The sequence below is a fragment of the Rhamphochromis longiceps genome, linkage group LG20 (assembly GCF_057381845.1).
Source record: "Rhamphochromis longiceps isolate RC_006_pf linkage group LG20, R_longiceps_female_GT1.1, whole genome shotgun sequence".
NCBI lineage: Eukaryota > Metazoa > Chordata > Actinopteri > Cichliformes > Cichlidae > Rhamphochromis > Rhamphochromis longiceps.
In genome coordinates this window covers 37,186,430-37,204,803 of record NC_140576.1, presented here as the reverse complement: position 1 = coordinate 37,204,803, position 18,374 = coordinate 37,186,430, and the positions used below count along the sequence as shown (strand labels likewise).

The 18,374-nt window shown below is 45.1% G+C and overlaps 1 protein-coding gene across 1 annotated transcript; it reads right to left on the bottom strand.

The window, feature by feature from the left end:
- Nucleotides 1-4,426: 4,426 nt before the first annotated feature.
- LOC146645887 (L-selectin-like) lies at nucleotides 4,427-8,191 on the bottom strand. Its single transcript, XM_085394198.1, has 5 exons — nucleotides 8,183-8,191; nucleotides 7,838-8,051; nucleotides 7,017-7,355; nucleotides 6,661-6,761; nucleotides 4,427-4,812 (listed from the first exon to the last, which is right to left on the bottom strand). The coding sequence occupies exons 1-5, from the start codon at nucleotides 8,189-8,191 to the stop codon at nucleotides 4,684-4,686; spliced, it is 792 nt and encodes a 263-aa protein (XP_085250324.1). The 3' UTR covers nucleotides 4,427-4,683.
- Between the last annotated feature and the right edge of the window lie 10,183 nt (nucleotides 8,192-18,374).

The following is an 18,374-nucleotide window of genomic DNA, read 5'->3' as shown; positions in this document are numbered from 1 at the left end:
CACCACAGATAAATCTAAAAACAAAACTGGCAAGCTTCATGACATAATTCTTCCGAAATTACCCCCCCCCCCCAAAAAAAAGACCTTACATCACCTACCACTGCAGCCCTCCAACCTCATTTTAAAAACGTATAGAGGTGAACCAATGGTCAGTTTTGGAACTGCCATTATACGTGGTGTTCTCTGGTTGGTCAGTTGTGAATGGAAAAAATAAAACTTGATTGGGCTGCAGTCCGAAGGCTGCACAGTGAAGATGTAAGCCTGACAGTCGTTTACCTGAAAGTAAAAGCAAGATCTGCTCCTTATGCTATTAAGCCAAAGGTCGACAATGAATTACAGACTTTGTTGAGGGTGGTGTACTGGAATGAGTCAGCCAGAGTGAGTGGGCCACTTCTATAGTACCTGTAATGAAACAAGATGATGCAGTGACAGTCTACGGGGATTTCAGTCAATGTACACCCAGTGTTGGAGTTAGAACAATACCCAGTACTGCACATCGATGATTTGTTTGCAAGTTTGGCTGGAGAGAAAGAAATTCATCAAAACTGATCCCAGTCAGGCATACCTGCAAATGTGTGTTGATGAGAACACGAGAACTATTGACACCAGTGACTCACAGGAGCCTCCACAGACACTGTAGACTAGCCCCAGCTATTCTTTTCTGCACCATCAAAAGTCAAAGCAGTGATGGACTCGCCTGCTCCACAAAATGTGAGTCAACTGTGCAAATATCTGGGACTTCTCAAGTATTATGGAAGGTTTATTCAATATCCTCTTCATCAACGTGAGGACAATGACAAGACATGGGAATGGACAGAGCAGTGTTTAAGCATTGAAAGAGACAAAGACTGCATGGTTAGGGACTGATGCTTTAATGCATTTCGATCCTATGCAACTAGCTTGTGATGCGTCGCCATACAGTGCAGGCGTAGTCATATCTCACATTAGGGCATTTCACAATAAAGCTCAAGATCCTGTTGAGATGTTTCAAAATAAACTGAAATGATGATGTTATACATTATTCTCAAACATCAAATTTCAGAATATGCATCAAACAAATTACCTCAAATAAAAGTTACTATAAATGGTGCTTACAGTCACCACGTGGATGAAGGCACAGAGAATACCAGCATGGCCAGTGAAGATGAGCCAGAACCAGCTAGCTCCATCAGAAGGACCAGTCAAAACAAATCGAGGACCTTCATACTAAACGAGGGGCTCCCTCTGTAGCACGGACGTGGTTTGGTTATGAAAAGTCTGACACTGACCATAAAGCTGTACTATGCAAATTATCCCGCAAACTCGTCCCCACCACAGACTCAGACAAACCTCTTCAACCACCTATGCAGGAATCAGGTGAAAGAGTATGGAGAGAGTTTACGGGTGAGAAGCAAAAAAGAGCCGTCAGGTGCTAAAAATAAAGACTCAAATGTTAGAACAGGCCGTGTGATGCTCACAAAGAAAACGGCGGCTGTTACAACTTATGTCTAAAAATGTATCATTTCATGCATTGGTCAAAAACTCGAATCCAGGTACACGACGCCCAGCTGATTCACACAAGACTAGTTGTCCGAGATTCACAGGATTGACACAAATGCACTATTTTGTGATACATATCGTTATCAGGGCGAGAAATGTCTCATATCGGGATATGAGATTTTGGTCATATCGCACAGCCCTGTCTCACACCACGCTAAATGGGGAAGGACCGTGCCATGAATTATTACTGTATATAGAATACACGGACTTGCTTCTCAGGCAGAATGTGGAAGAACAGAATCAGCCCTCCATTCCTCCTACTTTATATAATTTATAAATATATTATTAAAAAAGAAGAAGTTTCTCGGATGAGAGGTGAAACGTCTTCAAGCAACTTAAACAAGTCCAGACGCTTTTCTTTGCAAGCTTCTTTGACTACGATGACCTGGATGACTGAGAACCTTCACAGACATTATTAAAAAATATAGATTTATAATAGAAACCCAAACATTTCACACATAGGTGCATTTATAGACTGTCAGACAGTTGCTGTGAAAGAGTGAGGGATGTGCTGTTCTCCCAGAGTGAATGGAAACGTGAAGGAGAGGAAGGACCACCTGCTTCAGGTCAGTACATTCAAGGCCATTATTAGCAGTTATCACTCCCACGAGTAAAAGGCCTAAAATCCCACCCTTATGGGTGCAATGTAGGGTGACAGTTTAATATGTGCTTTTGCTGATAGTTGTTCCTGCTGTAATTTAATTGATCAAATATGAAATCTAATCAGAGCTAACAAAGTGCCTGTGTGACAAAAGTGGAGCAGACAAAAAGACAGAAACAAAAGTTTTAAATTTTATTATATTTTATTATACATGAACAACCAAAATAAGTCATTTTTGAGTAACTAATTTGAAAATGAAAATGTTGAAATTATGCAAACTGAAGTGAAATATGTTCAATAAATATGATTATGTGATAAAGTAGCTTTTGCTCCAGAGAAAAGGAGAGGGCGGTTAGTTATAGTGAAGTTATAGCTCGAATCAGGTGACTGCACAGCACAGTGGGTGATTGTTAAAAGTGTGTGAAGTCTTCTTTCTCCAACCTGCTGTGGATTACAAATTGAGTTTACTATCTTTGAGGCAATCAGTAGTGTTTTACATTTTTCCAATTTTTGGAAGAGCACAGAGGAGCAGCGGTTTAAGTTCCCTGATGTTGTTGTCTTCAACTTTCATTAACCAGATATATGAACTGACAAGAGACCGTTTTACTCACCGGTGCGACAACAATGGAAAAACAAAGAGCTGCATTGTTGTGAATTTTAGCACTACGGTTAGCATTTACAGGATATTGTTTTTGATGATATTATACAAAGGACCCTGTTTCTGCAATGCCCTTTGTTTTAAAACTTCATCTCCTCTTCTTATAACCCCACGGGCATTTCCTTTGGCCTGCTGGTCTGGAAAATCCAACAGTTCATCTATATGTAAACAAGGCACTTAAACTGGGATAGTGCATTCCTCAGTGTACCTCAAGCTTGCAGCCTGCTAAAGAACACACACAATTGATTATGTGCCTTTAGGTATATATGGTTAAACATTTCCTAATGCAAATAACTACATGCAGTATTCTACCATGTGCAAACTTATATCACTAAAGGATTCTAAATGTTTAGTGTTTAATGGACCTGTATGATAATATTAGACTGAAGATTCTGTAACTTAACAAAGCTCTTTATGTTAACCGTTATTTTCTTTTGCCTTGTCAACTCAAGATTTATGGTGTATACCAGGGGTGCTCAATACTTCGATCGCGATCGACCAGTCGATCGCAAAGGTAGTATTGGTAGATCGCATGGCATTAAAAAAATAGATGCCAGCCTATCATCCATCCCGTCACTTGATTGATACAGGGAAGCCAGTCAGATGACAGCAGATTTTTTCTGACGCTTAGGTCGCTGCGCATGCGCAAACAGCGGCGCGAAGTGTAGTAAAACTGACAAGCTAGTCAGCGAGTTAACTCCAATTTTTAGCTCTCGGTTTTTTCTCTTAAACCTGGCCGTCAGCAGCTACTGTCCGGACTATGCATCCCTGGCTGATTCAATTCAGTGCAAGTCATCAGAGTAAACTCAGGTAATGACAAAAAATTTACATAGTTAATTGTGTTGTGAAATATTGGATATTGCGGTTATGCATGTATATACATTGTAGATATAAAGAATCCTCAATATATTTATAAATAAGTATATGTTTTGGATTTTTGTAGTGGGTAGATCATTTTGACTTGGTCATTTTATAAGTAGCTCACATGCGGAAAAAGTGTGAGCACCCCTGGTGTATACTAAGGTTGGAGGAAAAACACCAACAAATCACTCTTTACCTTGCAGAAAATGTTTATGTGAAGACCATCTGGTTTTTGTGTCAGAACTCAGGATGTAGGAGATCTCGGTAAAGATTTATTGTTTTTGTGAGTGCTTTTTTTATTGCCCTTGCTGAACAAAGGAATTTAACTGTCAGGACACCACCCCACCCAGTGGGCAGGGTCTGAACTGAAACTTATTGCCTGCCTATAAAAACTGTTGCACAGAAAATAAACTTTGAGTCAGTTTGGAATGACACCTAGAACAGTCTCCGCGTCTTCTTGTTCTTCCAAACTGCTCCCGGTACTCCAGCCGGTACCGTGATTAACCGTTGATCATGCATGAGAATATTTTAATTTTGTTATATGTTAAAGGATGAACTCTGCTTATCGCTGCCCATGTCTCGAAGGAAACCCGATCCACGGACGGAGATTTCTTTCATGCATAAAGACATTATACTCTATTATATGTAAGTACAGTGTACATATGTCAAAAAGAACCCAACATTACGTTACTAATTTTGCCAAAAAATTCAACAACTTCCTGTTGAGTTGTGAAATAAACAGAATTAAAGAAACAGCACACATTAGCATTAACCAAGATTATCCAAGATTCCAACAATAATAAGACAAACTGCAGAATCTTCTCTTACTTTTAACCCTCTCAGGCTCAAATTAAACTTTTTGTTGCTAATGCACAACCAAGTCCTGCAGTGAGTAAAAAACCTCATAAAATATGTATGTGGGGTAATCAGGTTGTTAGTTTTTAACTGTTGCAAATCGGTGACGCCTGCCTCGAGAGGGTTAAAGGACACATATCGTTTGTTAAAGCTGACTTTCTACCAACATTTAACACTCATCATTTTTGTTTTTCTTCTTCTTCGTCTCCTCCTCATGGAAAACTTCTCCGTCTGACTGCTTCCTCCAGCTCACTGTGATGTCTCCATTCACTCCCTGGTCCTTCAGCTTCTTTTTGAGCTGAAACAAAGACGGAAAAAACGTTTGTCTAAGAGTTCGATTACAGCTCTTAATGAACTGTCAAACAACTCAGGGTTCAAAGGTGAAATGTTAACACAGTACTGTGCAAATGTTTCAAGCAGATGTGAAAAAATGCTGTAAACATTTTTTACAGAGCTTTCAGAAATGTAAATGATTGTTTATTGGCCCCAAATGTGTACTGCAGCAGGACCACAACCCCAAACATCTTCCGCGTGAAGAAGAACAAGTAGTACTGAAAGTGATGGTACGACCCCACAGAGCCCTGATCTCAACATCATGCAGTTTGTCTGGGATTACATGACGAGACAGAAGGATGTGAGAAGCCTACATCCACAGAAGATCTGTGGTTAGTTCTCCAAGATGGAACGACCTACCAGCCAAGATCCTTCAAAAACTGTGATGTGATTTAGATTTCACCTTAGTTCATTCACTGCATTTTGTAGGGAACGTATTTAATTTTAAAGTAAGTTACAGGGCTTTCCCTGCCTTTCTGGAGGGCTTATATTTCACTATAAACGATCTAATATGCAAATACACATAATTATGTATTATTATAATAGTGATATTAAAAAATGCAAACATTGTGTTTTAAAGAAAATACATTATATTAGATTTACATTTACAAAATGACAAAACGCTGATTTTTACAGCAGCAACATTATTGTATCTCTGCAGTTTAAGCATTTAATAAGATTTCTGCCTGCACAGAGTGGATAGTCAAACAAACTGATTCATCATAAATACATTATTGTATATTTATTGCTTTTTAAAATTCTCATCACTTTATTATTAAAGGCACTAGGAATAAATAAGAAGGGAAGGATTGTGGATCAGTATGGAAAGTATATCCAGTATTCTGCAGAAGGTATAAGATGTCACTGTATGTATGTGCGTGTGTGTGTGTGCGTGTGTGTGTGCGCGCACGCTAAAGGTTGCGTATCCCTCAGTAGCTGGATTACAAAGCGCACAGACCTGTACCAGCTGTTGCATTGCGGAGATATTTTATTATAAAAACAATGCTCAACACAGTTGCAGTGTTTTGGTTCTATAACATTTTTCTATCGTTACTTTATTATGGATTAGGTGCAAGAGTCGTTAAGTATGAATAATTAAATAACAGATTAATGCAATAGCAGACTGTGCCTTGTTCTTAGGTGGAGAGTGATAGATGAGATGAGGAGATGAAGGAGGAAGAGAGGCAAAGAGTGATTCACAGGCAGAGCCCCGTTTATGTCTTACAGTTTTGTTGTCTTATGGTTTAATCAGCTACCGTCTCTCCTATGGACTTCTTCATGTCTGCAGTCTCAGATCAGCACAGTCCTGCCCTCCAGCTCTATCAGCAGCAGGAGCAGCAGCAACGTTGTAGCCAACAGGCAGACATAGTCTGTTTGCTCTGCATTGTCCCCGCCCGATGACAGTGATATAACATGATGCGATTCCATACTAGATTCTAGATGAATGTGTGTTGTTGTTCAGCCTGGTTCTATGTGCCCATTTTTAACTTTAAGCACCTGCCCCATCAAACATCTCTGCACAGCCCTGGTCCTATGCACCACTCTTCATGGTTAGAACATGCTTAAAATAAATTGCAGAAAAAATTGAAATATCATACTTCTCTCAAGCATCTCTTTTTTCCCCCACATCCCATTTTCAGAGCCCATGAAAACATCAAAGTAGGAAGAATGAAACATGTGTACGCCTTCAAGTTTGCTGATACTGGAAACTTAGGACTCTACCTCTGTTTTCAGTATGATTTGTGAAAATGTCCCCCACATTAAATACAGACAACTAATCAATCCATAAAACATCTGTTACAGATATGATTACCTGCTGCAGCATCTCATCCTGCACCGCAGAGTCCTGCAGACCGAGAGACGGGCTTTTCTCCAGCCTCACTTTCACCACATGTTTTGAAACAAGTGGCACAACTTCCTTCTGCTTTTCCTCTTCAACAAACAAAAAGCAGATTTATCAGTGACATGGACGATAACTGTTCGGATATTAATGTGAGACCTTTTGAAGTTGGCTGTTAGTTGCAGAGAAAGCTTAGTGTAACTTAGCATGAACCTCACAACAACACAAACAAACCCATCTTCTCACTTTCTTAAGAATAAGTCACTTTTTGTTAGTGCAGCGGGTTTTGTTATATCAGCAACTGCAATCAAAGTAAACCTGGAGGGTACCTGAGCCATTGTAGCAAATAAATCCTCTCTGAAAGTCACATGTATAGGATTCCCATTTTCCAGCAGCTCCAAAGTATAGTGCTGCACAATTATACGACACGACACTGCTAGGCTGGTTCACATTCCAGTATGTAAATGAGGTTTTACTTCCATCAGTCCACATCCAGCCTCTGAAAAGGCCGATCCAGACCTTTTGTCCTGCAGGTATCAGCTCCTTTATCTTCTGGTTCTCTGACATGTTCCTCACACTGGCCAGGTCTGTGTAATGAGCTCTGCAGAAGCTCCGGGCCTCCGTCCATGTCATGGGATTGTTGATTAAGATAAAAGTCACATTAGCCCCTGAAACAGATCAAAGTGAAGTGCCATATAATATCATAAAATATTTTTGCAATACATTAATATGTAACAAACAAACAAAACAAAAAGCATTACAGTCTAAATAAATCATATTAAGTGGTTAAGGTCTCCCTCTAAATCTGGGACTCTCCACCATTTGACCTTAGAACTGAAGAAGCTTCTCGGATGAGAGGGGAAACGTCTTCAAGCAACTTAAGGAGGTCCAGACGCTTTTCTTTGCAAGCTCCTTTGAGCCATCATAATATTTTGCATCCACTTGTGTCAGTCCTCAGTCCTAGACAGGCTGCACTTAATTTCTTAAATCCACAAGTCACGTTTTATTGCTTACATTTCAACTCTCTGATCTTTAGTTATCAATATGAGCTGTATGAAAAGAGATAAAATTGTGCAGCAACAGGCATAACTCATAGATGAAGAGCTGAAACTGGTTTGTGTTGTGGTCTTTAAACCGTTTAAATCCTCACCTCTGACACTGGAGCAGACTGCCATAACATTTAGATAACAAGGTACATCATTCCATTCTCCGGTACCGATCATCTGTCCACATTCTTCATTACCGTTCTGGTTGTTTGGGTCACCAGGTGCCCAATTTCTGAACTCAGCTTCACTGTTTTTGTAGACATCTGTGCCTGACATCGACCAGCTCCAAATCTTATTGTATAACCCAATCCAGCCATACTGCAAAGACAAATTTTAAAATGACTTCGTTAGCGTCCATAGCTAACATCTGTCTCGATCCCCCCCTCATGTTGCATATTCATATTTTGTGGGGACATCAAATTGACATAATAGTTTTCCTAGCCACTTACCCTAACCATCAAAAGTGAATGCCTAACGCTTACCCTAAACCTAACCATAGCCTAATTGTAGCCCTGACAATAAAACCATATTTTAAGTCTGAAAAATGCCCCACATGCATATTAAACTTCATATTTCTGGTCCCCACAAAGATATGAATACACACACACACACACACACACACACACACACACACACACACACACACACACACACACACAGTATATTAAAGTTATATATATATATATATATGTGTATATATATATATATATATATATATATATATATATATATATATATATATACACATGTACTCTCAGTGGCAAGGGAACAATAAGAGAACAGCACCACCAAGGCTGGAGACGGAGCAATACTGGAAGAGCATATGGGAGAAGGATGCAACCCATAACGGCAATGCTCAGTGGCTAGAGGATCTGAGGGCTGACCACAGCGACCTCCCTGAACAGGGTCCAGTAACCATCACAGTGGCAGATATCCAAGAAAGGGTCTCCAGTATGAAGAGTTGGACAGCACCAGGGCCCGACATGGTTCACGCCTACTGGCTGAAGAAGCTAACTGCACTCCACGAGCGTCTGGCAGCACAAATGAACCAGCTGCTAGTTAACGAGAGACACCCGGAATGGCTAACTGAAGGCCGGACGGTCCTGATCCCCAAGGACCCCAAGAAGGGACCGGTCCCCTCCAACTACCGACCAATAACCTGCCTCAGTACTACATGGAAGCTCCTGTCAGGCATCATATCGGCTAAGATGAACAGGCACATGGGTCAATACATGAGCGGGACACAGAAAGGAATTGGCAAGAATACCAGAGGCGCAAAACACCAGCTACTGGTAGACAGAACAGTCAGCCGAGACTGCAGGACCAGACTGACCAACCTGTGCACTGCCTGGATTGATTACAAGAAGGCCTATGACTCAATGCCCCACAGCTGGATACTGGAATGCCTAGAATTGTACAAGATCAATGGGACCCTAAGAGCCTTCATCAGGAACTCAATGGGGATGTGGCGTACAACACTAGAGGCCAACTCCAAGCCCATAGCACAAGTCACCATCAAGTGCGGGATCTACCAAGGAGATGCTCTGTCCCCACTGCTGTTCTGCATAGGCCTGAACCCCCTCAGTGAGATCATTAACAAGACTGGCTACGGATACCGACTACGGAACGGAGCAGTTGTCAGCCACCTCCTGTACATGGATGACATCAAGCTGTATGCCAAGAGTGAACGAGACATCGATTCACTGATCCACACTACCAGGCTATACAGCAATGACATTGGAATGTCGTTCGGACTGGAGAAGTGTAGTCGGATGGTAACAAAGAGAGGGAAGGTAGTCAGAACTGAGGGGATTGAACTACCAGAAGGCAACATTGCAGACATAGAGGACAGTTACAAGTACTTGGGGATCCCGCAGGCGAATGGGAACCATGAAGAGGCCGCTAGAAAAGCTGCAACCACCAAGTACCTGCAGAGGGTCAGGCAAGTCCTGAGGAGTCAGCTGAATGGTAAGAACAAGATCCGGGCCATCAACACGTACGCCCTGCCCGTGATCAGGTACCCTGCTGGGGTAATAGGCTGGCCAAAGGAGGAGATAGAAGCCACTGACATAAAGACAAGAAAGCTCCTTACCATGCATGGAGGGTTTCACCCCAAATCCAGCACCCCGAGGCTGTACGCTAAGCGGAAGGAAGGGGGCCGGGGACTGGTGAGTGTCAGCACCACAGTCCAGGATGAGACAAGGAACATCCAAGAATACATTGGGAAGATGGCCCCAACTGACCGAGTGCTCAGTGAATACCTCAGGCAGCAGAAACCCAAGAAAGAGGAGGGAGACGAGGAACCATCATGGAAGGACAGAGCCCTGCACGGTATGTACCACCGGCAGATAGAGGAGGTGGCTGATATCCAGAAATCCTACCAGTGGCTGGACAAAGCTGGACTGAAAGACAGCACAGAGGCACTAATCATGGCAGCACAAGAACAAGCTCTGAGCACAAGATCCATAGAGGCTGGGGTCTATCACACCAGGCAAGACCCCAGGTGCAGGCTGTGTAAAGATGCCCCAGAGACAATCCAGCACATAACAGCAGGGTGCAAGATGCTAGCAGGCAGGGCATACATGGAACGCCATAACCAAGTGGCCGGCATAGTGTACAGGAACATCTGTGCGGAGTATAACCTGGAAATCCCGAGGTCAAGTGGGAGATGCCCCCAAGGGTGGTGGAGAATGACCAAGCTAAGATCCTGTGGGACTTCCAGATACAGACGGACAAAATGGTGGTGGCTAACCAACCGGATATAGTGGTGGTAGACAAACAGAAGAAGACGGCCGTAGTGATCAATGTAGCGGTTCCCAATGACAGCAACATCAGGAAGAAGGAACACGAGAAGCTGGAGAAATACCAAGGGCTCAGAGAAGAGCTCGAGAAGATGTGGAGGGTGAAGGTGATGGTGGTCCCCGTGGTAATCGGAGCACTAGGTGCGGTGACTCCCAAGATAGGCGAGTGGCTCCAGCAGATCCCGGGAACAACATCGGAGATCTCTGTCCAGAAGAGCGCAGTCCTAGGAACAGCTAAGATACTGCAGGACCCTCAAGCTCCCAGGCCTCTGGTAGAGGACCCGAGCTTGAGGGATACATATTAGTGCTGTCAATAGATTAAAAAAATTAACTAATTATTCTCACAATTTTCTGTAATTAATCACGATTAATCGCAATTACTTGATCAAGAGGCTGGTTGCAATTACATTTTTTCAACTTTAAACTCAAAGAATGTTAAATGCTTAAATTCAAAGAAAATTTGAATAGCTTTCTTCAATCTTTTAGCACAGGTTCTCTCCTGTGAAATACAAAAAAAAAAACTATATAATAATAGGTAAGTATACACTAATATATAATATATATATTAGTGCTGCCAAACAATTAAAATGTTTAATCAGATTTATCACAGGGTTACTTTGGATTAATTTGTATTAATAACTATAAAATATTATCCATCCATCCATCCATCCATCCATCCATCCATCCATCCATCCATCCATCCATCCATCCATCCATCCATCCATCTTCATCCGCTTTATCCAAGGCCGGGTCGCAGCAGCCTAAGCAAAGAGGCCCAGACCTCCCTCTCCCCAGCCACCTCCTCCAGCTTATACAGGGGAACACCAAGGCGTTCCCAGGCCAGCCGAGAGATATAATCTCTCCAGCGTGTCCTGGGTCTGCCCCGGGGCCTCCTCCCGGTGGGACATGCCTGGAACACCTCACCCAGGAGGCGCCCAGGGGGCATCCTTGTCAGATGCCCGAACCCCCTCAGCTGGCTCCTTTCAATGTGGAGCATCAGCGGCTCTACTCTGAGCCCCTCCCGGATGGCCAAACTTCTCACCCTATCTCTAAGGGAGAGACCAGCCACCCTTCGGAGGAAGCCCATTTCTGCCGCTTGTATCCGCGATCTCGTTCTTTCGGTCACTACCCACAGCTCGTGGCCATAGGTGAGGATAGGGACAAAGATCGACCGGTAAATTGAGAACTTCGCTTTTACACTCAGCTCCCTCTTCACCACGACGGACCGGTGCAGCGTCCGCATTACTGCAGCTGCAGCCCCAATCCGTCTGTCGATCTCCGGCTCCCTTCTCCCATCACTCGCGAACAAGACCCCGAGATACTTGATGATAGGTTTTGTATTGTTGATTGTCATTTATGCTTAGAAACATTTACTCATATATGCTTAGAAGTATATAATCATTTGTAGATTGAAAGAATGTTTCATCCTAAGAGGTCTGTAACAACTCTGTGTAGCATGAAGGGGGGGTGAGTTCACTCCCCTACAGAGGAGAGATCGTATCTTCCTTTGCTGATTTATGGTATAGCAAACACACGTATATCTGTTTAAGTATAAGAGCCTTTTGTTTAGATAAATCTGCTAGCGCCGGGGGGCGCTACTCCACTGGGCCCCGGTCTGATGGGCCTGGGCCCCCCTTCCCTGGCGGGTCGCGGAGGGTGGGAGTGCCTACTGGGGTCAGCGGGGGAGCTGGCCCCAGGGAGGGGTTACCTGCCCCTCCCTTCCTTCCCTCCCCATCTCCAGCTGCCTCCCTCTTCCCGCTCCTCCACAACCACCCACACATGCAGGGCCTTGGAGTGGGGGTATGTCACCAGGGTGCAGAGGAGGCTACCCCCCTGTCCCCTTCTGGCTGCCTCTGCCTCAATTTTATCCCACAACTTAGACATTCACATTATTCACACTCTCATTACACATACATATAGGATCTTGGGGGTGGGCACAATCACGGAGTCCAAATTACCATCAGGGTGTACACCTCACCCCTGACGTCGTTGCCCACCTCTCAATTTTAAATACACTTAGTCATTGAGGGCTAGCAGGAGGGACTATGCGCTTACCTGCTGCTCCTTGGCAGGTAGCTCCATGCCCTCCTGGGTTTTAATTGCACCTTAGAACACATATGCATCAACACTACAATGAGTGGGTGGAGGGAGGTTTGGAGTCTTCTCCCACCCCCATTCTCTGCGGCCTGCTGGAGCGGGAGGGCTAGTAGGAGGAGTTGGCCGTCCGACTGCGGTCTGGGGTGTGGGGCCTCCCTGCTGCTGCGGAGTCGGGGTGGTCTGCCTCTCCCCACCGCAGGGAAAAGGGTAACACCACCTGGGTCTGGGTGCAATTCCCCCCTCCAGGGGCAAGGGTACCTAGACCCGGTTTGTAGAGTACGCTTGGGGAGTGTGATTGTGTGTACAGCGTCTCTTTATGTCTGTCTCCACGTTGGTTGAGTGTGGAGTGAGTGCATATGAGAGCATGAGGGTGGGAATGGATGTTTGTGTCTGTGTGTGCCTGTATGTCTGTGTCTATATGTCAGGTTGGGTATCAGACGCCACCTCTCTGGGGACACCTCAGGCCCTCCAAGGTTTGGAGGCCTATCTCCACCCACCACCACTTCCCCTGCCGGTGGCGGACTCCCTCAGGTGTCGGTGTGTTGGTGGTTCTTTGTGTCTGGGGGTGGGCGTCCAGGTACACACCGGCTCACTCCTTGGCGGCCGCTTATCGGGGCCTGGGGCCTGGGGCTCGCTCGGGCCCCTTTGGAGGTGGGGTGCCCCCGGCCTCTCGGCCTGGGGCTCGGTCACTCAGGCACAGCTGGGGGCCGGCGGAGCTCACGGGCGCATCACTGCAACTCCCCCTGACTTCTGCTCCGCGGCTGCTGGGCGAGCCCTCATCTGGGACTCTCCTCAGCTCTTACTGGAACAGTGGCGCGGCTGCCCCTCTGTTGGTCTTCCATGGTCTCTTGTGTTCTGGGGGCCTCTGGATGTCTGGAGTTTTGATCTCCTCCATACCCGCTTCACACCCTGGAGGACGGGGCTGTGGCCCCCCCACACTCCCTAGCAGATCATTACATGGAGAAACCTTTGGAATGCAAGCATGCTGATCCACACAGGTATGCACACATGGGTATTCACAGACGCGGACTAAAGCTTTCTTGGCTGCTGCCTCAAAGCACACTGTGCGCTGTCTATCTTGCGTGCTGCACAATATCGTTTATTATTTAGTAAATATTGATATCTATGACTAGCTAGTTTATTGTGATGGTGCTTTGTTTTCTCTATTATTATGTTGCTCTTTGTTGTTTGCTGTCTCCTCTGTTTGTTTTTTTTTGTTTGTTTGTTTTTTTACTCCATACAGGTGACCCAGGAGTTCTTTTTTTTTTTTTTCTCTCTCTTCCCCCCCCTTCTCACCGTCTCTTCTCCCCTTTGGTTTTCTTTCTTTCTCTCCCCCTCTTTCTCTCATTCATTCCCCCTGTTCTATTTATTAAAAAAAAAAAAAAAAAATGACAAAGGATGAACTGAAGCTCTGCCATCACGTAATGTCGCATACTGCTGTTTCTGATGTCATTTAGAAAAGAAAAAAAAAAAAAAAAAAAAAAAAAAAAGATAAATCTGCTAGACTTCTAGGCGCCAGCCTTGGGGAGGCTTCACAGGGTCACATCTTGACCTCACACACACACACACACACACACACCTACATACACACACACACACCTACATACACACACCTACACACACACACCTACATACACACACACCTACACACACACACACCTACATACACACACCTACACACACACACCTACATACACACACACACACACACACACACACACACACACACACACACACACACCTACATACACACACACACACACACACACACACCTACACACACACACCTACATACACACACACCTACACACACACACATACACACACACACACACACCCACATACACAGGCAAGGTACTCTTTGTGTGAATGTAGACGTCATATGTTAATGAACCTATGCATATTCATGTAACCTCAATAAAAGGACAGTGGTACGGGAGAACGGACGAGAGCAACTGGGGTCAAGCGAAGGGACGGCGCTTTGTCCGGTTCTCTCCCGTATACGAGTAACATGAAGAAGCTTGCCTATTTGTGTCTTGCTTTGCGGTGTAATTATATTGTCTTCAACGTTCCAGCGAATAGGTTTATGCTACAAACCTATCACTTGAACTCCTCCACTTGGGGCAGGAACTCATCCCCGACCCGGAGTGGGCACTCCACCCTTTTCCGGCTGAGAACCATGGCCTCAGATTTGGAGGTGCTGATCCTCATTCCCGCTGCTTCACACTCGGCTGTGAACCGCTCCAGTGCGAGCTGGAGGCCCTCACCCGATGAAGCCAACAGAACCACATCATCTGCAAAAATCAGAGATGAGATTCTGAGGCCACCAAAGCGAAAGCCCTCCGCCACTTGGCTGCGCCTAGAAATCCTGTCCATATAAATTATGAACAGAACCGGAGACAAAGGGCAGCCCTGGCGGAGCCCATCACCCACCGGGAATGAGTCCAACTTATTGCCGGCAATGCGAACCAAGCTCTTGCAACGGTTGTATAGGAATCGAATGGCCCGTAGCAATGGGCCATTGGACTGGGGCCTCTGCTAGATGTTCCCAGCACACCCTCACTACGGGTTCAGGTACACCGGGTCTGTCCAGCGTCCTCCCCCGCCACCTGATCCAACTCACCACCAGGTGGTGATCAGTTGACAGCTCCGCCCCTCTCTTTACCCGAGTGTCCAGAACATATGGTCGCAGGTCTGGTAATACGATTACAAAATCGATCATTGACCTACGGCCTAGAGCGTCCTGGTGCCACGTGCACTTATGGACACTCCAATGTTCGAACAAGGTGTTCGTTATGGCCAAACTGTGATTAGCACAGAAGTCCAACAACAAAGCACTGCTCAGGTTCAGATCAGGGAGGCCGTTCCTCCCAATCACGCCCCTCCAGGTCTCGCTGTCGTTACCCACGTGAGCATTGAAGTCTCCCAGCAGGACAACAGAGTCTCCAGGTGGAGCACCTTCCAGCACCCCCCCCCCCCCCCCCCCCCCCCCTCCCCAGGGACTCTAAGAAGGCTGGGTACTCCGAACTGCCACTCGGCGCATAAGCGCAGATGACAGTCAGATACCGTTCCCCGACCTAAGGTGCAGGAACAAACCCTCTCGTCCACCGGGAAAAACCCCAACGTACCGGCAGCAAGCCGAGGGGATATTAGAATACCCACCCCAGCCCGCCGCCTCTCACCAGGTGCAACTCCAGACTGAGACAGAGTCCAGCCCCTCTCCAGAAGACTGGTTCCAGAGCCCAAGCCATGCGTAGAGGAGAGCCCGACTATATCTAGCCGGTAACCCTCAACCTCACGCACTAACTCAGGCTCCTTCCCCACCAGAGAGGTGACATTCCATGTCCCTATTGCCAGTCTTGGCAGCCAGGGGTCAGTCCGCCAGGGCCTCCGCTCCTGGCCGCCACCCGGTACACAATGCACCCGACCCCTATGGTGCCTCCTGCGGGTGGTGGGCCTGCGGGAGGATGGGCCCATATCTCCTCTTCGGGCTGTGCCCAGCCGGGCCCCATGGACTAAGGCCCGGCCACCAGACGCTCACCCTCGGGCACCCTCCCTGGGCCTGGCTCCAGGGCGGGGCCCCGGTAACCCTATCCCGGGCAGGGTAAACTGTTCCCTCGATGTTCTTTTCATAAGGGTTTTCTGAATCGCTCTTTGTCTGGTCCCTCACCCAGGACCAATTTGCAATGGGAGACCCTACCAGGGGGCAAAAGCCCCCAGACAACATAGCCCCTGGATCCCTGGGACACACAAACCCCTCCACCACGATAAGGTAGCGATTCAAGGAGGAATAAAAGTGAATAATATTAAATATTATTCACTTTTATTCTATATTAATCGCATTTCATTTTGCATGAGCAAACAGACTCGAGATAAAAGGGAAAAATATACGAACTTAACATGTTTATTGAACATCTTGAACATTCATGTTAACAAAAAACTCTGTAAACATTTATCCAATCTCTCTGTCACTCTTGGGGAGGCACTTCAAGTCCTTGAAACAAGGAACCAAAGCTATATAAAGCGCGTGTTCTCAATGGTATTAACAGGTCTGCAGTTTGTTGCAATCCACTTGGCATTGTGTCAGTCAATATGTCCGAGGCAGACTTACTGAGTCCCCGATGTTCCGTGAGTGGTTTGTCTCAAGCTGGGTGACGCGTTAGCCAAAGTGCTAGCAGCATCCCCGACTATCGTATGCTTCTCATCAATGTGATATTTAAAGCTGGAAGTGCTTCAGTGAAAAGGAAACTCCTTCTTCCACAAGGTGCATAATACTTTATATCGGTCGACTGTTCCGTCTTGTTATTTTTTTAATACTCAAATTTCCCATCGAGAGGACCGATGTGTTCCAAATTGAGTTGATTGGTTCAGCTGCCTGTCACTACAAGATCAGCTGCCCATTTGCGCATGTGCGAAGGTAACTCTACTTGGACAAACGAAATGCGTTGACAGAAATATTTCAGGGATTTTGAGTAATTCTGCACTCCAGATGCGTTAATAATTTTAATCGCGTTGACCATGATGTGGGATTAATTTACTTTTACGCGTTAATTTTGACAGCGCACGCACACATACACGTACGTGTGTGTGTGTGTGTATAAAAACTCTAACAGAACTTACAAAGTTGAGATGATTGTTTGCGACTGCTCCGTCATTCAGGGTCTTCACATCCTCTGTGCTGCTAATAATAGCCAGGTCTGTGTATTTCTCTCTACAGTAACGCTGTGCTTCAGTCCAGTTCTTTTTAGAAGCAATGATATGGTACTGACGTTGAGCATTCAAGGTGATGGCACACAGCCCTGCAGTGACAGATGTAGAAATGAATTATATTTGAGATAAAACTTTGTAAATATACAACACAGCAACAATGCATTATTTCTTCTGCACTGAGGAAAGAAACAAAAACACTTCTCTTTACAGTAATGATGTTTGAAGTCTCACTGCTGTATACACATCATAAAGACAGCACATAGATCAAATTATTAAAGGTTAATTTAATAATTTCTAGAGAAAACTTACCTGATGTAGCTATAATGTACAGAAGAACTTTGTCCATCATTGTGCATCGGTTCTCACCTTCAGTTTGTGACTGTTGATGAAATGGATTTTAACTGTTCACACCTTAATGCAAAGTATTTATGCAAACTTTTTTTTCATAGAAGGTATAAATCATCAGGCAGGAGTCAAGTCAAAACAAGGGACTACTGTTGTAAATAATATAGACCAGTATAACATGCAGCAAATTGCCATCAGTGACAAAACAACCTTTCCCACCTCCACCTCACTTCTTCAAATAAAAAAATGGGGACAAACAGACACAATCAGCAGCGGTGTGGCCAAGATGTACATGTCAGTTACTTAGAGACCCAACTGTATACATACATATCCTGTTCCTGATTGGGAGACAGAGCATGCTGCATGTTTTCTATTTATAACACAATTTCTCGTTTCTAAAGTTTAAAACAAATTTGAAGCAACTGTTGCCTTGCTTTCTATCCTCACGTTACACATGGCAGTGAGACAGGTGTCTCTTTGTGCTACTGACAGAATGAAACTGTGTAGCTGATCAGGACTCACACAACATGAATGCAAACCAGTAGGTCTGGAGCTGCCTGGCTGCTATCTCATTCACAGAACTGTTAGCAAATTTTACTCTAATTTGACTGTTACTCTGTCAGTGTCAGCAACATCCTGTGACAGATAAAGAGGTACATACTTGAAAAGTATCAATCAAACATGACAG

Excerpts from the sequence above, each read along its gene's own strand:
- LOC146645887 (XM_085394198.1), bottom strand. Across the intron at positions 7,356-7,837 it reads AGTCTGCTCCAGTGTCAGAG|GGGCTAATGTGACTTTTATC; the intron begins GTGAGGATTTAA and ends GATCTGTTTCAG. Across the intron at positions 6,762-7,016 it reads TATTTGCTACAATGGCTCAG|TTGTGCCACTTGTTTCAAAA; the intron begins GTACCCTCCAGG and ends AGCAGAAGGAAG.